At 41.4% G+C, this 27,840-nt stretch overlaps 2 protein-coding genes across 2 annotated transcripts; both read right to left on the reverse strand.

The window, feature by feature from the left end:
- Positions 1-2,311: 2,311 nt before the first annotated feature.
- Positions 2,312-6,663, reverse strand: LOC125892398 (mitochondrial glutamate carrier 1-like). The gene is made up of 9 exons (XM_049582399.1): positions 6,535-6,663; positions 5,909-6,034; positions 5,566-5,621; positions 4,975-5,065; positions 4,779-4,897; positions 4,481-4,676; positions 4,242-4,399; positions 4,064-4,139; positions 2,312-3,966 (listed from the first exon to the last, which is right to left on the reverse strand). The coding sequence occupies exons 1-9, from the start codon at positions 6,555-6,557 to the stop codon at positions 3,807-3,809; spliced, it is 1,005 nt and encodes a 334-aa protein (XP_049438356.1). The 5' UTR covers positions 6,558-6,663; the 3' UTR covers positions 2,312-3,806.
- A 1,349-nt stretch (positions 6,664-8,012) lies between these two features.
- Positions 8,013-14,012, reverse strand: LOC125892416 (thyrotropin subunit beta-like). The gene is made up of 4 exons (XM_049582428.1): positions 13,771-14,012; positions 13,569-13,683; positions 10,099-10,261; positions 8,013-8,417 (listed from the first exon to the last, which is right to left on the reverse strand). Exons 2-4 carry the CDS (start codon positions 13,631-13,633, stop codon positions 8,136-8,138), a joined length of 510 nt encoding a protein of 169 aa, XP_049438385.1. The 5' UTR covers positions 13,634-13,683; positions 13,771-14,012; the 3' UTR covers positions 8,013-8,135.
- Positions 14,013-27,840: the final 13,828 nt, after the last annotated feature.

Below are 27,840 nucleotides of genomic sequence, written 5' to 3' on the forward strand. Positions count from 1 at the left end.
CTCTGTTTCCTGTGTCTCATTTGCAGTGGTGGAGGAAGTATTCAGATCCTTTACTTGAGTAAAAGCACTAACATCACACTGTAAAAATACTGTGTTACTGGTAAAAGTCCTGCAAGAAAAATGTTACAATCTAAATCACTTTCAGTTATTCATTTTCCGTATCCACTTATCCTGTCAGGGGTCGCGGGGGGCTGGAGCTTATCCCAGCTGACATTGGGTGAGAGGCGGGGTACACCCTGGACAGGTTGCCAGACTATCGCAGGGCTGACACATAGAGACAGACAACCATTCACACTCACATTCACACCTACAGACAATTTAGAGTCATCAATTAACCTGCATGTCTTTGGACTGTGGGAGGAAGCCGGAGTACCTGGAGAAAACCCACGCTGACACAGGGAGAACATGCAAACTCCACACAGAAGGGCTCCCCCACCCAAGGGTTTGAACCAGGAACCCTTGTGCTGTGAAGCAACAATGCTAACCACTGCGCCACTGTACCGTCAGTTTAATAAACTGAAATAAAATAAGCAGCAAATCCACATATTTGCAAAGCTTTTTGGCATGAAAAATGACTTGAATGATTCTAAAAATATTTCTGTCAATCAATCAAAAAGCTAATGTTTGTATATTTTCCTATTGTTTTGTGGGCAAAAATCATAAATAGTAAAGTAACTAGTAATTAAAGATATAAAACAATTGTAGTGGAGTAAAAAGTACGATATTTCCTCTGAAAGTGTAGTGCGGTAGAAGAAGAAAGTGGCATGAGATTAAAATATTCAAGTAAAATAAAAGTACTTTGTAGGCTACTTATGTAGCTACAATACTGGAGTAAAATGTACTCAGTTACATTCCACTACCGTTTATTTCATCACATGAAATTGGTGCTTCCATGGGTGTATTATGTTTACTGAGTTACTTGGATGACTTTGCTCCTAAAAAGACAAAACAGGTCTTTTTGTATCATTTTATGCTCCAGATTTGAGGTTGTTGTGTGTTTTACTCAGCAAAGGTATCCAGATAACTCAGTAAACCTGCTCTTTGGGAAAAGGCTCAAAGGTGGGTTACTTGGCAAAAAATCAAAATCTCTGTCAAAAGCTTTTTGAGATTTTTTTTTTTTGAGTATTTTTGTTTAAATAGCTTCGTATCTGATTTTTTTTTTTCAAATATAATCACTTATTAAATCTCATCTTTGAATTGTACTATCAGAGTAAGACTCCACCATTACACACAAATCTGTAGTCACATACTCCACTGGCTGCATGGTTTCCGGTTCCCAGAATAAACCAGTAAGTCCATACACTTCCAGCACTAAAATAAAACCCCCACACATTGCCAAATGTAATTTAAACAGGCTGACACTTTCATAATAATAATACAAATGATAATACATCAGACTTATAAAGTGCTTTTTAGCTTTTCCAAGTCCTTAAAGATGCTTAACATAGAGAAGGATATACTGTATTTTAAAAAACAGCAGTAAACGCTATTAAAAATGAAATAATCAGATCTAATGTGAAAATAGTCACTTTTTTTATTCAAACTTAATTTTAGAAAAAATAAATAAAAGGAAGACTACCTTCCATTTTAAGACAGAAAATGAAAGTATTTTTTTTGTAATGCAAAATGAAAATAAATCTCAGCACACATTTATATCTGTAGTCAATTTCCAAATGAAGCTCTGTATACTGTAGTTGTAGGAGTAAAATTAGAAGGAATCACGTGATCTCCAGGAAAGCTAGCACTAATTCAGTGAAGCACATTTACAGTACGAGGAATAGTTTGCTACAAATCTAAGAACAAGTTATATTTAAGCACGGCTTTAATGCTGCTTGTGAAGTATCAAAATGACCCATTCAAAGTTTCAAAGAATTAATTTAAAAACACATTCAAACTGATGAACTTATTACATCGTAAAGTGAATTTGTGTTCATTCCCAGCTGATTGTATTCAATATCCCCTGTGATTAAGTAGGTTGCCAGGTTTAGCTGCATGAGCTCCGTGTCAGAGTTTCACCTTTCTGCACTTGAGCTCTAAGGACAGCTGAATATTTAGTTATGCATGCGATGCAGCAGAGGCTCCAGGACTCCCCTGGGTAGGGTTACCCCAGCACTGCAGCATGAGCATTTTAACTGTCAAGCGTACCCATGCCGGTGATGCATGTGTAGAGGAGCAGGGCAACACCTTTTATGATTGCATCAGAAAAACGCATTACGCTCTCTTCAGTCAACCTGCTGCTATTTCTAAACAGCCCTAAATGAGAATACATGACTGAATATGCACACACTCCAGAAATAACACAAGTAAACACTGCATTTTTAAATATTTATTCAGCATTTAGAAATCTGTGTTCACATACGGATTTCTAAAATTAACTTAAAAAATAAATAATTATCCTCTCAACTGATTAAACACTTTTAACTTGTTGAAATGTTAAAATTTGAGTTTAACTTCGCACAGTTTGAGAAAATTGAAAAAAATTACAAGAGACATATTTACATAGCACTGTTAAAAGTACTCTGACCCAGAGGGGGGGGGCGAGTGCAGCGCAACATTGCACTCTGCTCTGCTTCTAAATGGCTGATATGATACACTCGTGTGGGCTCCTGTATCTCCAACAGACCAGTCACGGACAACCACAGGCAACTAAAGAGAGAGTGGCGATGTGTAGGTCATGTTAGACCTTTTTCCAGAAGACTTGGTCCCAAAAGCACATCAAATCCCTTCATAGAGGTCTTGTCCGACATCGGAGTAGTTTACTACCATCAAACATTTCCTTCTCCGCAGAAAAGCAGGTCTCCAAAGTTAGCCGCAGAAGGTCTTACTGAGCTGCGGAGTTCTGGCTTGCATGTTACATAAACAGAGTAGGCTTCCACAGAGAGTTTACCCAAAGCGCCCAGTGAAAAAAATAACCCTCAACACCTCAACCACAATGATTGTGAAAAATAAACACCAGCAAGCACCTATGGTGAGCTACAGTCTTGAGGCTGACTATAAAGCAGTGTGGATAAAGAGGATGGGCAAACAATTCAAAGCACAGAAAAATCACTCCTTGTAACGGAAAGCAAAAGAAAGGATCCCTGTAAGGCATACTGCCGGACAGGAAGTCCAAATGTTTCGTTTGTTCGTTCGTAAGCTATGACCCCAGAAACAGCCCATTTTCCAGATGCATTCCAAACTACTTGACAATAGTTTTGTCAGAGAAGTTATTTACCAAATTATATCTGCTTGACACTATATACATAGACAACACCAATGGCCCAGTTTCACATGTAACCCTTTAAAACAGGATTAAAGCTATTCAAGTAATGTTTCAATATTCTGACACTCTTATTACTCAGTAGATGCTCCTTCGTACTCCGAAGTCTCTTTTGCAAAATCATGTGACAGCCATCACACCTACTGGTCTCCAAGATGGGCCAGGGGCCACAGGTTAGGGTTACAGTGAAGGGCAATTTATGTGGGGCATATTTAGGGATAAGGGCTAACTCAAAGAAAACAGGGGGACAGGTTGACTGGAGTCGAGACTAATCTGAGTGAAATGGTGGTCAGTGTTGGACCATCAAGTCCCTTAGTGAGGAAAGCATTGCTATTCTTGCAATTATCTCCACTATTTAGACAGGCAAGTTTCAGTCTCTTAAGATTGAGTTATGCTAAAGGCATAATATTTTGAACCAAAATGGCATCTCTCTGGTCCCTTTAGCGTTTTACTCTGACGGCCTCCAACAATAAAGAAGGTACACAGTAATAGAGATAGCTGCCTGTGATTTAATGAGGCAGCAGAAAGACTATAGGAAACAGCTTGTTTATGCAGAGTAGATGTTGTAGGGTGTGTACCCCAGCAGGAACTCTCCAACTCCTACAAAGTAAACAACCTGTGCAATGCCAAAGAGTGGGGCAATAACGAGGGCGCGGCAGCTAGCCCCCTTGAGGAACGCCGTGGGACCCTCCTTTCTCAGGATCTTTCTGCAATGGAAGAGAGAGTGCAGAGTTAGCACGTAACCTGTGCAATTCATACAAGCCTTGGTGAAGGAAAGGCGTGTTTGATGTATGTCTAATTTACCTGACACAGTCCACCACTCCATTGTAGGTTTCTTCATTAGCTCCTTTTTTGATGGATTGTAGCCTTGTCTTGACCACTGCACAAGACATACAAAAACTTGTTGAGAATTTATTACATCGCTGGTAAGAATAAAGCTGATGTTCAGTGATTGGTTATCCACATAGACTGAGTCTCTCACCGTCACAAGGGCTGACAGTCACAGCAGCAACACATCCAGCCAGGCAGCCAGCCATGAAGGACCAATAAAAGGGCACAGATGGGTCTTCAGATGAACGCCGGCCGAGCTGGTGCAGATGTGCAAAGAGAGGGAAGTACACAACGGAGAATGGGATATCCCTGAAAAGGCGACAAAACAAGCATGTTAACCACATCACAAGACCGTTGACCAAAGATGGAAAACCAGAAATCCCATCTCACCTCATCAGTGTGGCTCCGAGTCCTCTGTACAGTCCTGTGACTCCTTTGGTTCTCAGCAGCTCTCTGGTGATCTGTGTGGCGGACACTCGCATGACTTGAGACGCGGGGCTGGTGTTGTAGGAACGGCTCAGAACAGCACTGGTGCCCCCCATCTTCAGAGTTGTGACTACGCTGGGCACCACTCGCTGCTGGGCCGCTGGCAGACACAGGAAACAGGATTATTGTGTCTGTTTTACACCAGTGAGCAAAAATTTCATCCAAAAGTAATATTTCATTCTGATCATTTTCTTGTAATTACCAAGCCTGCCAGCATCCTGCAGCTGGATCTTGAGCATCTCCATGGGCGTGGTGACAATGACCTGGCACATTCCTGCGCAGCATCCAGCCAGCATCTCCTTGAACACCGTCAACCTGCCACTGAAGACACATGGACGGGGTTAAAAACCAAAGAATGACATCGCAGCACAGGAGTCTCAGTCAGTGCTACTACTCACCCATCTCTGCTCAGCTGGTGGCGGAAGAAGTCATTAGCGGCTAGTTTGATGGCCTTCTCAGGGGTTACCAGGGTGAGATTTACTGCAGCACCTACAATAACAAGCATTGACAGAGTTAATTCTACAGAACTGATTTTACTATCTAAAACTAGATAGTCTAAACTATATTGTTTTAACTTTAAACTCTTGCGTTTAACTTCTCTGTACAGCACCTTGAACCCACCTCTGTATGCAATGTGCTTTATAAATAAAACTCCCTTGCCTTGCCTAAAATGTGCACCGCCTCAGTGCATTGACTTGTGGTTACATGGTCACTGTCCTTCAAGATGCACCCCTGATTAACCTGTTTAATATGATCCAAGCACTGACACAGCATGGAGGATGACAAAAAATGAAAGAAACTTGGCATAAGGAAAGCGTCCTTCTTTAGAAGTCTGATTTAGTTGGTGGGCTGGGTTTTGGCCACATGCCAGTCAAAGCAAACCAAAGATCTCAAAACTTCTATAGAAATAATATTCTATTCAAGGAAACTATTTAAAGGGCACGTCTTTAAAATGGTCAGTATGGTACAGACAATGCGACTAGTCTTACCTCTGTACATGCCGAAGTAGCCTTCAGATTTAACTGTTTTTATTAGGCAATCCATCCTGAAGAAGAGGAAAGACAGAAAATTGATGAAGATTATTTATATATTCATACAATGAGATGGTAGTCACATGATGCTGTATTCACAAAAAGCAATAGCTAATACTGAGAATTTGGACAGTTTAACTTGGATCCACCAGCCTTGGCGGAGCTCAGTTTCTCAAGCTTAACACTTTGAAATCAATATAGTGAGACACCTTACTGAAGGTATCATTGAAAGGTGAAGATGAGTAGATGAAGAACTTGCATGCATCTCTGAGCTCGTCTTTTAAAAAGGTGCAAATCTTACATGTTCTTGTAGAGTTGCTGCCCGCTGCGCTGGTTCTGCAGGCGGGTCTTGGCCAGGTCAATTGGGAACACACAGGTGACTCCCACCATGCCTGCAATCCCTCCATTTATCAGTTTGGCTGGGAGGCTTTTCAAGGACAAGTCAAAACAACGTGCATTATTATCATTCCTTTTCTCGCAACATTTTTGACAGACAGGGTTAAAGGTGTGGCGCTGTCAGGGGAGGTTACAAAGCCGACTGAAACTGATCTGAAGCAGGATTGGTCAGCTAAAGCACAAGATGATCTCAATAGGAACGCCATTCATTTAGCTTTGTGTGTGTGTACTGTATGTGAGGCATTAGCATTGCAACAGAACTGGACAGCCTCTGGAATCTGCTCATCCAAAAATAACTTGTCGACAGAGTAAATCAAAAAACACACACATATGTGCAGAGGCATTACACATCCCGAGGCTTCTATGATTTACCTGGTTAGCTGTAGAGAAACAGATGGCAAACTACATCGAATGAATGGAGTGAAATAATCAAAGCATGCTTTATTCCCATTTTGCTCTTTGAGCAGCCTACATACTATAACATGCTGGAGTGTGTGGTATATTGTCCCAACTGACAAAGCAGGTTCATACCTAATCTGCTGTTGCTGGGCCATGGTTCTTGATTGTTGTTGCGAGTGCAGAAAGTTGGTCAGCACAAAGGAGGAGGCCACAGAGGGAGAGCAGGCTGAGAGTCCCTGAGAGACGCTGAGCAAGGCAGGAGGAAAAGGAAGCTCAGGGTTATATATATCGAGAGAGAGGCAGGCAAGTCCAGCCCCGCAGATCCAGGGATAAATTAACATCTCCACCCACTGCACCGCCGGCCAAGAAATGGAGCCAGGGTCAGTCATCACTCTACCGAAATCAAACCACAGGCCAAGTAGCTTCCACAGATACACCTGCTTCACGAGTGAGGGACTTAGTTACCAACTGGTCCTCTTTTTAAAGCCTCTCAAAACTATACACTAACGGAGCGGGTACAATAATAACAATACTAATAAATACATTATCTATCTCCCATCTAATTCATTTTGTAGCAGACACATATGGCTGTCATATGCTGCCATGCAATGCCCAATTATTGTCACTTATTGTCATTGATATTCACATACATAACAAAAATCACTTCTAGACTGGATTACATAAGTGAGAATCTCGTAACTGTTCTTTCAGACTTTCACCTTTTTGCTTCTGGGTGTCAAGATGAGCTCAAAGGCGCCCCAAGTGGTCTTTTTGTTTAAAAAAATGCAGTTATGTAACCTATGATTTGGGTGTCTGGGTGCCAGTTATGGTAAAATGAATAGACCAATAAAGACATACAGTTTGACCATGTTATTGAGTGCTACCACTAGTTTGTGCAAGTGCATTTTAACTGTAAGTTAGTGGGCCTAATCTGATAGCATGACACTATGATTATAGGTAAAAGCTCTCTGACGTCATAGCTCAAACTTCTAATGAGGACACAGAAAAAGGTGTGACACTTTTTAAAGAACAGTATGGCTTGTCTTCTTCGAATATGTTTGTAAATTTTACACAGATAGGTCTGCACTTAACCGCAAGTTGCACATTTTGCACACTGGCCCTGCTTTAATAGGCTACACTTATACTGACACAAGGGTAACTGGCGCGCAGAATCAATGCAGTATTCAAACGACACATGATGACAGTATGTCTAAGAGCATGCATGACCCACCTTGAAATGAAAGATTAGGTGCTGCTTTAAGTTTGACTTCAGTCTCTTGGTCCACACCGCACCGAGGTAGAATGAATGAGTGAGTGCAGGGAGCAAGGAAGCGCGTGAAGCAGTCAGGGGAGTGTCAGACCTGGCGGTTTGTAAAGTGTGTGTCTGTGTGTAAAGTGGGATGGGCCAACTCGTCTCAACAAGCCTCTCCATACAGGTGAGCATGATGCAACTTCTCCTAAAACTTTACCACAGGTTTGTCACACACAGGTGGAACTGATTAGGTCACACTACCTGATGGAGGCATGCATAGCCTATTTGGTGTTTCTGCCAGAGCTCTCCACACAGATTTCACAATGATGTTATAATGCGTATTCAACACAATGTTTTATTGCAATACATTGCCTAACAAACTAGAGAAAGCAACATGAACTGCTGACATGCATAACACAGTCAGGACACAGAAATCCATCCATCAGGTGTATCATTATGCCATGCGTGTGCGTTGCTGGTGTCAGGACGCCGTCACGTTCCCACGGCGGGATGTTTCCAGGCTCGTCACATCACCAAGGGTCAGGGTGCATGGGTCATTAGGGATCCGGCGGGTGCGGACACAGTGGTGTGTGCGCGTGTTGCAGCGCCTGCAGCTGCAGCAGCGGGCAGCAGCGTAATACAACTGTGGGTTGACGTACTGAGGGCAGCCTGGCACACGGACGGGTCGGTACACCAGAGAGAGAGGCACACAGCTGCGCTGGATCAGGAAACTCCTCCCAAAGCGTCCCTTCAAATTGGTGTCCTGGAAAAGGAGAAACAGAGCTGTAGGGAGGTGGTACAGTGGTTGAACGAAACTACAGACTTTTGTATTTATTTATTTTTACACGAGATGGGGTGTGGCAATAATTTGATAAGCTCACAATCACAATCAGCTTTATTGGCCAAGTTTGTATACAAGTACTTTGTCTCAAAAGCAAAACATAAACATTTAACTATATAGATATATATTAAACATCAGCAACAATTAAGAGTTTAGACCATAAAACAACAGTGCAGCAGAAATTATTATGGGATAATTAGTGTAGCAGGTTGCATATAGGTATAAGGTGGGTCTGAGGCACAGGCGCCCTCTGGCCCTCACCTTCAAAATTAATATGTACTGATCAGGAAGAGATTCAAAATGACCACAAATAAATGCAAAGACATTACAAAGAGACACAAAATAACTACAAAAAGGAGCAAAACAACCAAAAGAGACACAATATGACCAAAAAGAGACAAAAAAAACAACCAAAAAGAGATACATTACCTCAAATAGACACAAAACAACCAAAAAGAGACACTAAATGACCCCAAAGAGACACAAAACAACCAAAAGAGACACTAAATTGCGTCAAAGAGACACAAAACAACCAAAAGAGACACTAAGTTATGTCAAAGAGACACAAAACAACCAAAAAGAGACACACAATTACCTTAAAGTGACATGAAACAAACAAAAAGAGGTACAAAATGACTTCAAAGAGACACAAAACAACCAAAAAAAGACACAAAATTACCTCAAAGAGACACAAAACAACCGAAAACAGACACAAAACTACCAAAAAGAGACAAAAAAACAACCAAAACGAGACAAAAAACTACCAAAAAGAGACACAAGACTACTTCAAAGAGACACAAACCCCCCCAAAAAGAGACAATAAATTACCTCAAAGAGACACAAAACAACCAAAAACAGACACACAATTACCTTAAAGTGACACAAAACGAAAGAGATAGAAAATTACTTTAAAGAGACACAAAACAACCAAAAACAGACATAAAATTACCAAAAAGAGAAAAAAAATGAACAAAAAAAACAAAATTACCTAAAAAAAAGGCACAAAATAACTACAATGAGACACAAACTCACAAAAAGATGAATTATGACAACAAAGGGATGCAAAACAACAACACAAAAGAGATTTAACAACTATAAAGTATGAGTTTCTTGCTCCTACGTAGGAGACGTGCAAGGGCCTTTTGCACTTCTGTGTCCAGGGACCCATTGTCTGATAATCTGCCCCTGTGAATATGGCAGCATACAGCATGTTTAGATTTATATATGACAGATAGTATTTGCCTTTACCCACTTAGTCATTATATCCACATTACTGATGATTATTTATCAAAAAGCTCACTGTGTAAATATTTTGTGAAAGCACCAACAGTCAGCAATATCATTGTGATATAGATATTGAGGTATTTGGTCAAAAATATCCTCATTTTTGATTTTCTCACTCAGCTCTAGTTTTAGAGAATTTAGGATGCTGAATATTACAGTATATTGTTGCAGTATGTTGTATCTAAGTGTTCTTATCATGAGCATCACCAGGTCATTATCACTCAATCATTTCTTCTAATGTTATGTCTCATTTTTCTGCGTCCTATGCAAAATATTTACATGAAGAGTTTCCCCTCACTGTGTGAGAGTGTGTAGTCACCTGTGTGTAACAGTAGCCGCTGCAGATGGTGGTGTTGATGGCCACACACTGGGCACAGTCGTGACTCTCAATCCATAGGGTGTGATTCTTCAGCATACAGGCACACACTGCTCCATGCACCAGCGCACACAGAAGCATGCATGTCAGCACCGACAAAGGCACGCTGGAAGTTCAGACAGCGAGACAGTCACTCTTATAATGATAATTAAAAAATGAATAATAGATACAATCTTAATTTGTTCATGCATAACTTGAAGAGAAAAGAGCACACCTTGATGTATGACCTGTCATGTCCAGTGACAACAATATGTATTTAAGTGTTGAGCATGAAATAATTTCAGTTCTTCCTCTCGCTGTGTCCACTCAGTTCCCCACCTCTGCCCCGTTCCTCTCCCCCCGTGAATATCTGAGAACATCAAGGGCGTCCATCCTCTTTTATGGAAACCCTAATCCACCCGACAGCCCCGGTACACCTCATTTTACAATAGCATTCATGTATCACATGTCACCTACAATGTTTATGTTTAAAGCACAGGAAGAGCATGTGGGACTGTTCAGTGTGTGTGTGTATGTGTGTATGCTAATAAATATGCAGTTTTTACAGGTCTGGACCCAGCTGCTCAAAAGTATTCTGATCAGATTTTGGATATCGAATTGGATCAAATCTTGACAGTGGGTTGATCAGCAGAGCAGAGTGTGTGTGCGCTTGCAGACAAAGTCTTGAAACCAGGCTGGTGGATTTATCTATATCAGACATCTATTTTTTAATACTACAAATACAAGGGCTGTCATAAGTGGAGCATATAGGCTCAATTACCATAGTGTTACCTCATTTGGTGATGGATGGTGACTTGACAGACATTCATTTACATGAAAATCTTTGAGATAATTACTTTAATTTTAACTTTAATTTATCGCTTCATATTAAAGTAGTTTCTGACAATTGCATCCCCAATGTTGTTTTCTATCTCTTCAATTAAAACACTTGAAGTGACCCACACATGCTGTTCTACCTGTTCTTTACAAAGCCAGTAGCCTACTTTGTGATATGGAGTTCAGTTTAGAGCACTGATTATCTGGATTAGCTGGTCCTGGATAGATTTCCTGGGTCATTTTGATTTTGATTTTCATTCTGCCAGACAATACCTCTAAATGTCACAAACAACAACAAGGGCCACGTCCTTAACCTAGTTTACTGTTGAACTACGTCAGAGGCATAAGGAGAGGCTCTATAGACTGGATTTGGTGTCCGTAAACAGGGAATACTAGAGCCCTCTTCTCCAGTGAAACGGTTGCTCAGGCCACCTGAAATCAAAATGAACCCTAACCTTTTTAATCAACAATGCTCTGCTATTTTGAGTTTTTCCAACTCTGAAAATTAGTACAATTCATGAGCGGCAAGCACCATTAAACTGTCCCCAGCTGCTGTCTTATATGACCTAAGTCCTCTAATTGAAAGCATGCATGGTATTTGCTTGCAAAATGTCACATGAACCCATACCTACCAGAAAGAGACTCAAAGTGACCATGAAGAGACACAAGATGACCAAAAAGAGATGCGAAAGAACTGCTATGTAGGAGGGATGGTGTGGCCCTTTGCATATCTGTGCCCAGGGGCCCATTGTCTCATAATCCACCCATGCTGAGGAGTTTGGGCTCTGGAGGATGAAATGGAGGGCTGTGTTAACTGTGTCCTGTACAGAGCTGTTGGCTCTGAGTGAGCTGTGGGAGGTCAAGGAGTGGGTCAGTGATGGATTTGAGCATGGACAGGACAAGGTGATGGGTCTGGAGTTGTTAAGTCCTGTGTGTTTTTGGGGGTGAGGATGATGGTGGATGATGGTTTCAAAGCAGGCTAGTACATGGCATGTCAGTGAGGTGTTAAGATATCTACAGCTGATCAACACAGTGCTTCAGGGTGGAGGAGAGACCGAGTCTGGCCAGACTGCTTTGCGGAGGACATGCCGAACACAACACTCTACAGAAGTCTTAGTCAATGCTTTGGTCACATCACATGTCGACTACTGCACTGCTATCCTGGCAGACATCCCCAACTAACTTCAACTCATCCAGAACTCTGCAGCATAGGTTATTACACGTTTAAGGTATTGTTCACGAGTGAGGGTAGAATGGAGCATGAGATGGATCGATGGGTCAGTGTGGCTTCTGCAGTGATGCGGGCGCTGTGCCAGTCCATCGTGGTGAAGAGGGAGCTGAGCCGGAAAGCAAAGCTTTCGATTTACTGGTCCATCTACGTCCCAACCCTCACCTATGGTTATGGACTCTGGGTAGTGACTGAAAGAATGAGATCGCAGATACAAGCGGTGGAAATGAGTTTCCTCCGTGGGGTGGCTGGGCTCAGCCTTAGAGATAGGGTGAGGAGCTCAGACATCTGGAGGGAGCCCAGAGTAGAGCCACTGCTCCTTCGCATTGAAAGGGGTCAGTTGAGGTGGTTCGGACATCTGATCAGGATGCCTCCTGGGCGCCTCCTGCTGGAGGTGTCCTGGGCACATCCCACTGATAGGAGGCCCCGGGGCAGACCCAGAACAAGCTGGAGGGATTACATATCTCATCTGGCCTGGGAATGCCTTGGAGCCCCCCAGGAGGAGCTGGAAAGCATTGCCGGGGAGAGGGATGTCTGGGGCACTTTGCTCGGCCTGCTGCCCCCGCAACCCAGCCCCGGATAAGCGGTTGAAAATGGATGGATGGATAAGGTCCACTAAACACACACCCCTGTTGGTTCAATTTCACAGTCTCCCTGTGTCACGACAGATTAACTTTAGAATCTTATTAATAACATTCAAGGCTCTTCATGATCTTTCCTTTGGTTATCTCACAGACCTGCTTCAGAGCTATACCCCCTCCCACTTCATGATGCTAACTGCCATCAACCCCAGCACAGTTGGTGCCAGGACTTTTTCCTATGCTGCACCCAAACATTGAGAATACTCATACTGGACTCCATTACAGAATTAAAAACTGCTCTTAAAACCCACCTTTCTACTCACTTTAATTGCAACAACTGCATTTCATTCTATCTAATTTTAATTCATTGCTGACATGTGCTTTGTTGCTTATTGTTTATTGCTTTTTTTTAAAATTAAGAATAATGAATCTATCCATCCATCCATTTTATCTGGGGCCAGGTCACGGGGCAGCAGGCTGAGCAAGGCGCCCCAGACGTCCATCTCCCCCAGCAACGCTTTCCAGCGCCTCCTGGGAACCCACAGTGAATAATAAACAAAAATAATATTTACATTTTCTGTTTTCCCTCAGGGACAGGAAAATTTCAAAGTGATCTTATCTGAGATGCTGGGTCAGCACTCACATGTTTCTGTGTTTACCTGGGGGAAAAGGGGATGCCCTCTTTAACTAAGCCATTAATGCTCCAATATCGCCCATCTGTTCCTAATGTCAGTGGCCATGTGCCCTCAGATTCTTCCCCACACAAAGTAGTCAGTAAAAATGTTTACCAAACACAGTAAAGGATGATAGGTTCAAAATTCTCTGGAGAGCTCCGGGTGACCTGGGTCCTCATTCGGCTGATGCTGGGTCAGCTTTTAAGGTCAGCGTCAGTCCATTGTAAGCCTGTCTCAGGAAAGGAAATCATTATTATTATTATTATTGTTATTAATAGTAGTAGTAATGTTGTTGATAATGATATTGATAAATTACTTCTTATTAGGAATGCTTCCTTCGTGCCTCCCGTTGAAGGTGTTTCAGGCATGTCCCACAGGTAGGATGCCCCTGGTTAGACCCAGAACATGCTGAAGGGATTACATATCTCATCTGGCCTGGGAACACCTTGGGGTCCCCCAGGAGGAGCTGGAGAGCGCCGCTGGGGAGAGGTGCATCTCGGATGCTTTACTCAGAAATTAAACTCTTCAGTCATCTGTATAAATATATCTCTAATTCACATCATCAACCAAAAACATTCATTGTAGAGTTTAGTTAAGAGATGGCAGGGGGTATGAGGTGCTTTTTATACCTGTTAGTCTGAATAATGGGATTCTAAGAAAGTTCCAACACTGCATGCATGAGAGAATGTTGTCAGGCAGGCTCGTTGCACTGCGGTCAACTCCAATCCCAATAAAACGGACAGGCAACTCGACTGCCCTTCTGTTCAACCCTTCCCTGGCTTTATCATCATCACATCTGCGGATGATGTTCGACGTTTTAATTCTGTGGCTCTCCGTTTCAGAAATACGGGTAACTCTACAAGCTCTGATAAGACCCTGGAACTGGGTCAGACTGCAGCATGAATCCTTTTGTTTTATTATCCCTTTACTAGGTCTTGGTAACGTCCAAATAATGTGCTAAAATGGACTTAACCAATAACAAATCAGTACTTAATTTTTACACACCTGTTGGGTTCTATTTTTGAGTTTTCTCAAGTAAAGTTGTGCTACATACGGGGTTGTTATTGAGTGATAAATTATTATTTCATGGGCGCCTGGCATTAGTTCCCAAATTGTGTCTGCCAGTAAGAGGTGACAAATAACCATTATGATTCATCATTAATTCATGATCCTCTCAGTTGTTACATTTTCACTCTTATGGACACTGTTATTATTGGTAATTATTACCTCATAATTAGCTTACCAAATGTCTAATTTGGGTCAACTCCTTAAGTTTTTTTTCTTTTTCATTCATCTTGGAGGTAACAATTTATATGAAGGTGCTTTAACAGAAGTTGAATTTACATAGCTCATCTATTCAGTTTGGCAAACCTGTAAACATTATGTACATTGCTTTCTATTCACACAATGACATGTAATAGAGCAAAATTACCAAATACATAAATAAAATAAAGGATACATATATCTGTATACTCAGGATAGGGCCCAAAATAAGAACATTGGTGTGCTGTGCGTCAACACCTTTAAACAGAATTCAATAACAATTAATTAAAAGGACAGAAAAAAAAATGCTAGTAATAATAATAATACTAATACTAATACTAATACTAATAATAATAATAATAATGATAATAATAATAATAGTATTACTACTACTAATAATAATAATGATAATTATATTCTAACCTCCATCTACACTTATATCATAAATTCTACTTTGCTTGCGCCATCTTTACTGGTAAAAAAAATGTCTGACAAACTGCAAAAAATAAAAATAAAAATAAAAAATATCTATATATCTATATATCTATATATATAGATATATATTTTAATATATATAAAAAAAACTAGGAAAAAAGCGAAAAAAGCTGGGGAAGAACTATATTTATAATAATTATGATTACATTTTAGAATTATGTTACAGAATTATTAAAATTCCTAAGCACTCCTTACAGTTCATTTCCTTGTTTGTTTGTTTTTAACTGTCTTTCTTCTTCCTCTTTTTTATTACTAATTTTCTTGTTTTTATTTTTCTCTTTTTACCAATATCTTGTGCCAGAGAATGTCTCAAATTACAGTCACACTAGGTACAGTAACCACAGCTTCACGTTCACAACCAGAACAACCAGGGGGTTCCCTAGGTCAGGGTCACTCACTGGGCCCAGTTTTAGAACAATAGAGTTTTAAATATCTGGCAAGATATAGGCTACAGATAAGAAGTATCTTGAAGGAGCAAATGCAAAACCAGTGCCTTGCAGAGTAACAATATGAGTTGTTTTAGTTAGTTTTGTAAGTACACAATAGCATGCCAGTTAGCTTTTGTTTTTTCCCCTCAAAGTAGTTTTTATTTAATATTTCAGTTAACTAAAATGTTTTTCTTCATACTTAAGTTTTATGCATAAAGGACCATTATAAGTATTCACAGCTGAACAGTTAAGTACATATTAGTTCATTAAAATAATATTTAATAGTCGTTTTCCAAATAAGTTATCATATACTACTAAAATTGAATTTGGAGTTACTCAAGCAGCAGTTAGTTCCTTATTCATCCCTCGTTTGTTCTCTGGTAATTTATCTGATCATTAAATATTAAAATGTGATTGAGTTTTAAAATGTGGGGGGAGAGTAGTCTGAATTGGGTTCTGGAGCAGTGCTCCACCTCACACATCGCACTCATCCGCCAGCCGCGAGCGATTCCAAGCCAGTGAGCGTCACATCCACCGCGTGGCGCTGAGAAGCTGCACCACTTGGTTTCTCCTGCTACGACTGCTCACAGCGGCCCATGTTTTCTGTTCACTCGCTCACCCGTATCAGGTGATACCCTGCAAGGGTAACGATTGGCTCTTGTCTCAGACCTTCCCCGAGGTGATTGGTGGAGTGACGAGCACTCAGCATGTGACCTCTGCAATGAGCTTCCGCCCACAGGAAGAAGCCCAGCGAACACGGCGCTTTAATACGGTGGGAGGTGTAGAAGCACTCTTTGTCATGGTGTTCACATAGTAGCGAATTTACTGTTTTGAAAGCGAGATTGCCTTTAATATAAAACTGCAGCGTGGACTTGTTAAAATCTCCCGTTTTATACTCTTTATATTTGGTGTATTGATAAATGAACAGCGACACGGACGCCCGTGGCATGCTGGGAAACAGCGCCGTTTGCATTGGTGTCTTTCTTTCGTGCATGAAACTTACGGCTGACTACAAAGACGATGCGTTTACTTAGCTACAGTCAATCTTTCTCAATAACAATGCGACTGAATAGTTTGCTATAGTAAATAATAACAATAATACAGAACAACAACAGCAATAAAAAAGATGTAATAGTCCATCGGGAGGTAGAGAGAGAGATAATGCAGAAAGGGTGAAGTAGCCTAGGCTACACTTAGTTGTAAGCAGTTTTTAAAAGGTTTGTTTTTAGGGTTTTCTTGAAGGTGGAGTATGAGGAGGAGTTTTTGATGTGTTTAGGGAGTTAGTTATTTTATTGACACAAACAAATGACCTACAATATTTGGGTCCAAACAAAATACAAAAAAAACCAAAAACATATATAAGATAAACCCAGTAGTAAAGATAATACACATAAAAACACAGAATCTCATCATTCATCAGAGGCCTGCAAGAAGTCTATGTAACATGACTAATATTCTTTTATCAATGTCCACAAAGAGTTCAGTAGAGTCATGTCTATATTTGTCATGGAAATGCTGTGTAAGAGGACACACAAGCATAAATTCAATAAACTGCACCCACAAACGAGCTGGAGGGCCAGATGTCCCACAGTCTAGATGCAAACTTGGGATGATACCATTTTCTGAGACAAGAAGCCTGCACATATATACTGATATATAAAATTTCATATTAAAGCACAGGCAGGTAGGCACATCAACATTTACAAACATTTGGCTGGCACTGCACCATCGTGGAAGTTTAAGAAGTAGTCTCATGCCATCGTTGTAGGCCACGCTGAGTCTTTGCATATTGCTCTTCCTGTAGGAGCACCATATTAGCTTCTGCACACAACTTGCAACACTGTGGATATCTCTATCAACAGATAAATCACTGACAATAAAATGACCAAGATATTTCATCTCATTACACACTTTGAGAGCAACATCAGATATGAAGAATTCAGGTATTAAGTATAAAATGGGTGAACAAACATATTCGGATAGACGGCTTGGTAGGTCTTGTATTTTGTTCCCTCTTTAGATCTTAATTTTTCAATCATCCCTCTACGGTCTCTCATTAAAGCTTGCACTGAAGGGAGCCTTGCCTCCGACAGGCAGGTTAGGTTAGGTATAGCAGACCTCACCCCAAGTAGGTATCTCACCCCAGTCATGTAATGAGACTCAACTTGACTTTCAGGGCACTTTTAACCAAGCCTCACACCCATACTAAATAGCTGAAGAGAAAGCAGCCTCAAAAACCTTTAGTTTGACACAAAACGGGGCATCATAGCTGGTGGATAAGAAGACAATTAACTCATTTATGCGCTTCGTCTTCTCTTTTACATGTAGGGCAAGTGGGGTTCGGGCATTTCCAGCAGCAGTGAAGGTGGCTCCAAGATATGATTAACTGTCACTGTTGCCAGGATAACTGTGTCATCCACCAGTGTTGGAGGCATATCAGAAATCCATCATCTCCACATTGTTGTTTAAACCTTCGAATAAGCATGTCAGCACACATCACAAACAGGAAGCAGGATGTGGGGGATCCTTGCCTCACCCTGATGGAGGATGTTATTGTGGTGATACCCAGGATACTTGTTGTCACACTGTGTATTGACATCAAAGCCAACAATATAGTAACTCCACACCCCAACTACAATCCAACTACAACCACAGTTTAATTAATTCAGACAGAACGGTTTGTGCGCTATATTTCCTCATGGTATTTTTTAAAGTAAGACGAACTGTTTGGTCTACAACAGGTGAGTGTCTTGCTTTATGGTACCAGTGAAGGTAATATAACGATTTAAAATAGCCATTTAAAGATTGCTTTCACAAACCCACCTCCAAAAATCACTGGATCTTTAATATTTAGTACTTTGAAGTAGGAGGTACAGATTAGTCAGTGGTTTCAGTCTCCCACATGCTCCCTGCTGTGACTCTATTCTACCACTAGATGGCAGACAAACATAACCTCTCATTCACAGCGCTATACATGGTTGAGATGCTTTGTGGCTGCACCTCTTGATTTCATCAGTGTGTTTTCCACAGGCAGCTGTAAACTGAACAGTATAACACACCTGAGCAGAAATGTTTAATAACACCCCCAGACCCTACGGAGGTGTCATTAACTTAAAGCCCGGTGGGACAGGCGTTAAATAAACACGGCCAAATGTCACAGCTGGCGAGGAAGGATATTTGGTCCTCAGCCCACAGGTAAGGTGTTCATTGTCCTTTCTTATGAAGGAATTCAGGCTAAATCGCCATTAAACGGCTTTGTGGACACGTGCACGCCAACAGCTCCGTAGGCGGCAGTGAAACATCCTGCTTCCTCGGTCATGCAATAAGTGGCCAATGCAAGGTCCTCTTCACATGGAGAGATAACAGGGAGGAAAGAAAGGATGTACATCTTGTTTGACAGAGGAAAGAAATGTTGTTTTTTGAAATGAATGAAATTAGAAAGTGGAGGATCTTCAAGGACAGTAGATGGTAGTTGTCTGTCATGTTTGCCTCTTGTGTTGCAAGCACATCCATTTTACTTGCCTATTACCCGGCAAAGAAAGTTGACAGCTCTTGAACTGATTATAAACCTCCCTGTGTTTTATGATGATATCAAACAGTTTTTTGTCATCCGGGGTTATTGCCCCCTAAAAACAAAGGCAGCCTATTTCAAGTTGGAAGAGAAAAGAGATATTTCTGGGGCCATTTTTTTCGGTTGACCTTGGTACACCTCAGGAGGAGGAGGAAATAGTATGACCCAAATCATCACGGGTGTCCTTGAAGACACACTCTTATTAATAACCTCTGGAATCTGGAGACCACCTCTACTCCTCTCCACTCCTCTTCCCTCCTCTCCGTTTTGATCTTCCCTGTCCTAACTTTTATTCCACCTCCCTTCTTGTCTGCGCGCACCTTCACTTTCACTCGCACAGACCCCCCAAGGCCCCCACAGGGCCTTAAAATCAATCTGACAGAGCTTAAAATAATCAACCTAGTTGTGGAAGAGGGCTTACCAGTAACATGTACAGTAGCTCACTTCCTCACTCCCTCCTTCCCCCGCCTCCCTCTGAGTGTGAGGACTGCCAGCCATCTCAGGACTCATGTAGGTTTCCTTTCATTTCAGTTTTGGCCTCGGTGGCATTTACTTAATTTCATTTATTTATTTTCATTTATTTATTTCATATTTGTGTGGGCAGTCATGAAGTTTCTTTATTTTTCTTCTCAGATTTTAGTGTTTCCTTTGGAGGAAATTCATTTTATTATGCTTTTTGTTTGTTTGTTTGTCAAAGAGGGAATATATTTGTGTTTAGCGGAGGGGTCTAGAACAAAATTACACTGTAAGTACTTTTTTTTACCCATTACTGAATGATTTAAAGGTACACACAGGGTATCGGCATACCTGTGTGCCCTTTCTGTCGCAGTTAACCTTAGAAACAAACTTTAATATACCATATAAATGTTCATTATGGTGAGAAAGGGTGAAGACCTTTATTTTACAACTCTATTAAAACTATATTAATCTATTTAATCATCACTTTGAAACCATAAACACCAACGTATAAAACTGAAACCTATTTTATAGTTAGAGTAATAAAGTCACACCCCCCTTTTTTCCTAAGACTAATGTTTCATTTCGATATCAACAGTTACCCTGTCATCCCTGCCTTGTTACAAAGCAGCAACCTCCAGGGCTGAAAAGGAGACATGTACAGTTGCAGCCACATTCCGATTTAAGCCACCATGACATGCCCCTACACACCACGCCCACCTATAGATCGTTTAAATAATGGACGTAGCAATTGTGACGTCACCCATTGCTTTGTGGACTGCCGTTTTGAGGCCTTGAGTTTTTCATTTCAGCCATCGCCGTCTTGGTTTTTAGGAGCCACAGGTGACTGTATCTGGACAAAAGGCTGGCGCTGTGGAGGAGGGGGTGGATCTGACTCATACTGCGGTGACATCTCGCAGACAGGCTGTCAATCAAGCGGCTCCGCACTTAAATATGTGTAACTTTAAGCCTTGATCAAATGTAATCGGGTGAGTTAGCCTAAACAGAAATTCACCCCCGTACAGTTCTCATGAATGTCGAAATGAGCTGTAGAAACCAAAACTGTTTTTATTTTTTTCACCAAGCTGTAAACATGTTTATTTATGCTGTAAAGTTGCGCATTTTGACATGGGAGTCTGTGAGGATTTACTCTGTTTTGGAGCCAGCCTCAAGTGGCCATTAAAGGAACTGCAGTTTTTGACACTTCCACAATGGCTTCATTTCTCAGTCTCGGAGGTTTGCTGCTTGGCTATAATGCGACATAATGACCTCATATTAGGCCAAATGTAGCAATAATCCACTTTATTAAATTACTTTGTTCATTATACATGAAGACTTGATTCACCTTATAAGTAACCCTAGCTAAATGCTAACTTGGTATTTACTTAAGGGCTTCCACTACCGGACTACAGAACAAAAGGGGCTGATCATATAGGTATGGCAGGGAGTCATGTAGCTGGTGGGCAGGGCACGTATAGCTGCTCCAGCTGCAGCTGTACCTACTGGCTAAAAAATGAAGCCAACACAGAACTCACAAAAACTGCAGTTCTTTGAATGGCCACATGAGGCTGGCTCCAAAAGTGAGTCAATCCCCAAAGACCCCTATTTTAAAATGCCCAACTTTACAGCACAAATCAACATGTTCACAGCCTGGTACAAAAAATGTTTTTTTGTCTCTATAACTAATTTCCCCCTTCATGACATACTTCCCCTTCATCTGTTTATATTTTATTAAGGCTTATAGTTACACATAAAAAAGGGCGGGCCACTTTAACTCTTTAGTGGTCTTTAAACTCTTCGTCACCACAGTCTGTGGGTCAGATCCACCCCTCGCCTCTCATCCAAATACGGTCAATTCTGGCTTGAAAAAAATATAGGATGGCGACGGCCAAATGCCAAACTCAAGGTTTCAAAACAGCAGTTCACAAACCAATGGCTAACGTTAGGTAGCTTCGTCCATTTTTTTCACAAGGGTATACTTGTTAGCCGATAATATTACTGCTCCCTGTAACTATTAAATGGGTACTCAGTATTCATAAAAATTCTTTCAGAGTAATTCCTATCTAAAGCCGTTGCTGCCCCCTTATTCCCTATTCCCTTTTTACTTAAATAGAGGTACCCAATAAGTATTTTATTACCCTGTATCCACTAAACAATTACACCGTAATTTGCGGGCTGTGAATGGCACATAGATTATAAGCATGTAAGTGAGCACAAGATGATTCAGGATGACTCACGTACATGTGTGTGTGAAAAACCACCTCACAGGGAAGGGAAGGAAATAAAGGTTATCGGTGCTCCATAATTAGTGACCCCTGTCTCAGTCGGTGGTGACCCCCAGACAACTGCAGAAATATCATTGATCACCCAGAATAAGAATAGCATCTAGCAGCTGGCCTATGGCCAACGATGAAAACATCTCAGTCTCACTAATTTGGGTAATTAACGACAGCCTTCACGGCGATGCATCCAGCTGAAACTTCAAACAATCCCTATCCCCGTCTGTTACAACCTTTAACTAATGAGTCCTCTTGCCATTTAAGCTGCCGCAGCGAGAGAAAAATTGGAAAACTGTAGCGTGACCCAGGTCTGATCCAAAAGACACATTTAATGAAAAACAATCCACTGAAGTCATGGTTCCTTCCTCTGTGTTCCTCTTTCCTTCTCATTCAAATTACGTCTGGTGAAATTATTTTTTTCAGACTGCTATTGATTTTTAAAGGTATGCAAATGTTTCCAGTGTTGAAGTCAAGGAGGCATTGCCCGCCCTACATCACAACTCAAATATAGCTGCACCAATTAAGGCCAACTCTCCTATGCTATGTTAAGCATGTGGGAGAAATCATTCTATATTACTGTATTATTTATTTCTCTGTGTTGGACCGTGCAGACACGCACCTTGTCAGTGGAGGAAATCATCCGGAACTTCGGTGAGGCACAGCACACTTAATGTGTCTCTGCATGATTGTGACCAAGATTGTAAAGATAACATGGACGCATCTGATTCGCATTCATTTTGTTTTCCTTTAGTGGTAAAATAATAAAAGGATCAGAGGGTTTAGTTTAGCCCTAATTGTTGGAATAAATAATCCATCTGTTTGTCTTATTCTTTATTTTATTCCTCTCTTGCTTTCTCTCTTCCCTCCTTCACTAAAGCTGTCAGAGGAGGAGTGAGGTAATTACAACCTGCCTCTGACCCACACTGGCCTGCAGCCCAATGAGGAGGACCAGTGGAGGACCACAAAAACAGGAGAAGAAGAAGAAGCAAAAAGAAGATGTATTATGAGACGGATTGATGACAAAAACTGGAGAAAAAGAGGAAGACGCAATAGCAGAGCGGAAGAAAAAAATAGAGAAGACAGTGACTGACTGATGGGTGCTGGTGAGTGACAGAAGGAGGTAGAGGAGGGCAGGCGAGATGAAAGGATAGGGGGCGAGCAGGATGGCAGAGGGAGAGAGGGAGGGTAAGCTTCCGACAAAAGGAAGTGGGAGACAATCCAGTAAAACACATGGTGAGCGACTGCATTTGTGTGTGCGCACGTGCGTTCCTGTACATGCTGGAGCAACAACGTGGCGAGGGAGTGCAAGCAGTCGATGGTCACAGCCCTAATAGCATTATATTACTTGATGCCAAATTTGCAATACACGCTAGAAGGCTAGATTGCAGCCTGTTAGGGATTTAATTCTAAATTAAGCCTCTAAGGAGAAAATTTGCATGTAAATCCATGTACCAAACAATTACTGTATGTATGCACAACAATTAGAAGCGTTTAAATCAGAGAGTTAAGACAACTGAGTGGGTGCCGCGATAGCTCGTAAAGATGCTCACACATGCACACACACAAAGGAGTGTGCTCGAGTCAGGGTGATAATTATTAAAATACACCAATTGTTTTTCAACCTCTGTTCTAGCGTGTGAGGATTTTAATAGCCAATACTGTATGTTTCTAAACTCAGAAATGCACAGACATTCGCTACGTTGACAGGCATGACAGAAAGGGAGAGCAGAGAAAGAGAAAAGAATGGAGATAAAACAGTGTGATCCGAGAGACAGAGAGAGAGAAAGGGGAAGCAGAATGTGACAAAGTGAGTGAAGGAGAGCCAGAGCTCTGAGCCCTCCTTCTAGATGGCTGCTGGCCTTGAAGCCTGCCGGCTCCGAATGGCACATTTGGCACAGGGATGTTTGCTCTGAGTCCTCAAAGCTACAATGCATTTTACTTTTATCCCGACAGCTGTGCTTTCTGCTTTGCTTTAATGGCACAATTTAGCCGACCTCTTCTCTCTGTCTCGCTGGAAAACAGGCTCTGTCCAGCAGTGGACGGTCTTCAACAGCGAGTGTGTTTTCTAGCTTAGTTTTGATGCACTCGTGGAGGTGAAGGTCGGTGCTTATCATTACAAATACTCATGAGTCATGATGATGATTCATAATGAAACATAATGGTCATCTCACACCACTGTTACCGTCAGTTAGGAATTTAGCACTAATGCTCTCTTGACCGTATCTGATCCTACCAGGTTGTTGAGAAGTGTCCACTGCTTGATGCCCACACGTTATTTGATCATTCCATAAACCAGTGGTAGAAAGTAACTAAGTACATTTACTCAAGTACTATACTCAAGTACAGTTTTGGGGGACTTTGAGTGTTACAAGTAGAGATGAGACTGATCTGATCCAAAATTAGTATTAGTGGGTTCTAATAATAACGTTATTCACTCATCGGATATCGGACATCACTGATCCAGAAATACAATGAAAAGAAAGGATGTGAAAGTGTTTGCCATGGTCATTTGAGTAGTACAAATTAACATGGTGCTGTTAGTTGTTATGGTGACAACACACGTCACTAGTCTGAGAACTCCCTCTGGCCTATTTTTACACCTATTTTCCTTATTAAACAGAAAATTAATACCATACACCAATCCAAGTTTCTCTCTTTTACTGACCTAATGTCAGCTTAATTGCCTTGTTAACTAACATATCGTAATACACACTTCATTCAAACTCTACAGAATTAAATAAAACTCATTAAAACTGTCTTGGTTAGTCCTGTTAGTCATCTAGTTGGTTAGTCCACTGTTCAAACTATCACCAACTCTGGTTTGGCCAAAATAAATCCTCAGTTCACAGAGTTAGATGTGAATCTACCCGCTGTTTATCCTCGCTGTTTTTTTCTGCCTCCCAGCTGTCTGCTGAGCAGCCGCTTTCATGCGGGATTTATACTTCTGCGTCAAATCCACGCCGCACCTACAGTGTAGGCTCTGCGTCCACGCAGAACCGTACCCTACGCCGTGTAACTGCAGAGGGACACAGACACCACTGCACAAGTATAGATGCTCACAACTGTGTGTGTAGGCTACAGCTTAGACTCTGATGCACAAGTATAAATCCTCTTGTTCTTCGGAGGCAGCTACAGTATGTAATCTTTCATCGAACATGCAATAATGGCAAAAAATCAAAAGAGAAATAACAGTTACTGTAATATTTTTTAAAAGTAACGGAGTACTTATTTGAAAGCTTACTACTCCACTGCTTGTTTGGTTGTTGCTGAAAACTTCCCCTCAGTGAGAGAGCGACTTGCCACAAGTTGGCTTGTTTATGCGGAAGTTTACACGGAAGTTAGCAACAGCTGCAATGGCAACGGTACAAATAAAAATGGCTGCCACTCTGACCATCCTGCCATGTTGATTTGAATGCGAATGTTTGTTTTACAGAGCATTTGGCATTTACTTGTGGAGTGCTCGTCTGCCTGTCTATTCATGTGAGGAGCACAGTGAGTCCCAACACATCAAAGTGTCGCTTACCATCTGAAAATACTTTTACGACACCACGCCCAGCTTAAACGAACAATGGCTGGCCTATCTCTTTCCAATCGTTGTATAAACCTGCATGGAGAACATCCTTCTGGCTGTGTTGGGATGGCTGCAAGGAAACTAGTTAGTTAGGTTGAGTGCCTGCTCCAAGTTCAGAACATATTTGGTCGAGGAGAGTCCGACGCTAGGACCTAAAAACAACACATTACTACTCTACTTACAGTGATAGTCCTGCAGCTCATTAAACAAATGGTGAGTCACTTGCGGTGCCCTCCCCACACACCATTTTGTAACAAGGCAGATTTAAAAAGCAGGCCTGCACACTGCGGTTTTAACTCATTTGATAGAGTTTTGTGACAGTGTAGATATTTATTTCTCCACACAGTTCTCACACCTTTAATTTAAATATTCACTTTGAAAACCTTATGAAGGAGTTGTCGATTTGCCATTGCACTCTTTGAAATGCTCTCATTACTTTTGAACTCAAGTAGTAGTTGATAATGGCTTTGCACTTGATTTGTTCAAGTTTTTCAAAACATTGAAGGAGTTGCCATAGCAATCTGCGCTTTGTATGTGAAGGCTATTTAACTTACAGTTCAAATAAAGAGCTTTGGAATACATTTAAATTAAATGAGAAAATGAAATGCAATGCAAACTGTATGCAAAACAAGTTCTGGTATTGGCATTGGTATCGGCAGATATCCAAATGAAGGTACTGGAATTGGATCAGACATGAAGAAAATGGACCAGTGCATCTTACATTAAAACAATATGCTAAGTGCATACAGACACGTACAAAAAAGTGTCTAGTTTGGGCGTCTTTGTCACGTTTCAGATGTCTATGAGTGGCACCAAAGTGACATTTCCCCACTAATCTTCTCACGTGCTTTCATTTAAGTATTTGTTTGAGGTAAATGTTTACAACATTTCACACAAACTATTCATATTTAAATGTATGTGTGTGTATCAGGACTGTTGCTTTGGAATTTTTTCTTGCCATCATGGCATTGGTACTTTCACTCAAGTAAAAGGTCTGGATACACCACTGTTAAATAGACAGGAGGCGGACACAAGAGCAAGAACACTTGCAAGGCCGTGGGTGTCATTTTAATATTGGGGACACATAGTGTATGAAACGGAGGGGCTGGGAGTCTTCAGCCAGAAAATGTCACTGTTTCACTCACTGTTCTGCATTCTGGTTGATTTCTATGCACCAGATTGTGTTTTGTCTGCAGCAATAGAGGGTGTAAATGTTTTTGATTTTCGCAAAACAAAAGTCTAAAATCTACACCTTTAAACATATGACAGTATAATCCTACCCAATACAACAGCCCTGATCCTGCATATAATTGGGAAGCTTAGACATAGTGTATACATATTTGGAAAATGTCATTATAAATCCAACTTTATAGCAATTTTTGAGGCTGTAGATCGACCCCACCCCACCACCCGTACATACATGACATGCATGATAAGCTGAAGTTTATCTGCAAACCCTGTGATGACAATTTGCCTAAACATGCACTCTAATGGTGGCTGTAAGCAGCGCAGAACCACAAGGAACCTTCACTGATTAGACTCTATGCTGATATTTCTATTATTCCAAGTTGTGTGTCACACACACTCACACACACACGCACACACACCTACCTTTGTACAAATGTATTTTCAGCAAATGGAAGCTGCAGCAAACTCAAGGTCTCTTGTGAATGTCTGTGGGAATAGACTGTAAGCACCTGGACAAAAAGGCATAACCGCGAGTGTGTGTGCGTGTGTGTGCGTGCGTGTGTGTGTGTGTGTGTGTGTGTGTGTGTGTGTGTTTGTGTGTGTGCGTATGTGAGATTTGGTAGAAGGCTGCTAGAACAGGAAAGAGATATCGTTGCCTCTGCATCAAACTCAACTTGCTCGCTCTGTCTCACACACACAAGACACACAAGCATTCACGTCTCTCCCTCTCTCTCTTTCTCTCCCCCTCAAAGACACACACACAATCTCACACACACACACACACACACACACACGCTCCACTAACAAGCATGTGCACAAGCATGCAACCTCACAGACACATAGAAACCCAGTAGTTAGTTCCTGCGTCATTACAGTAGCCATCTGTCAGCAGGCACACATACACCGACTTGGCTGTGTGGATGCACTCACACAAAAAAAACCACACACGCACACACAGACACATTGCATATTCACAAACGCGCACATTCAGCCAGGAAATATCTCACCCCGGTGACCCTTTCTGCCCTGCACGCCCTGCTAGTAGTCTGATGGATTTTTACATGAAGCATTACTTTCACGTGGATCAGTCTAAGAGGTGAAAGGTTCCCTCTCCCTATAGTTCTCTCATTTATTC

Source organism: Epinephelus fuscoguttatus, linkage group LG7 (genome assembly GCF_011397635.1).
Source record: "Epinephelus fuscoguttatus linkage group LG7, E.fuscoguttatus.final_Chr_v1".
Taxonomy (NCBI): domain Eukaryota; kingdom Metazoa; phylum Chordata; class Actinopteri; order Perciformes; family Serranidae; genus Epinephelus; species Epinephelus fuscoguttatus.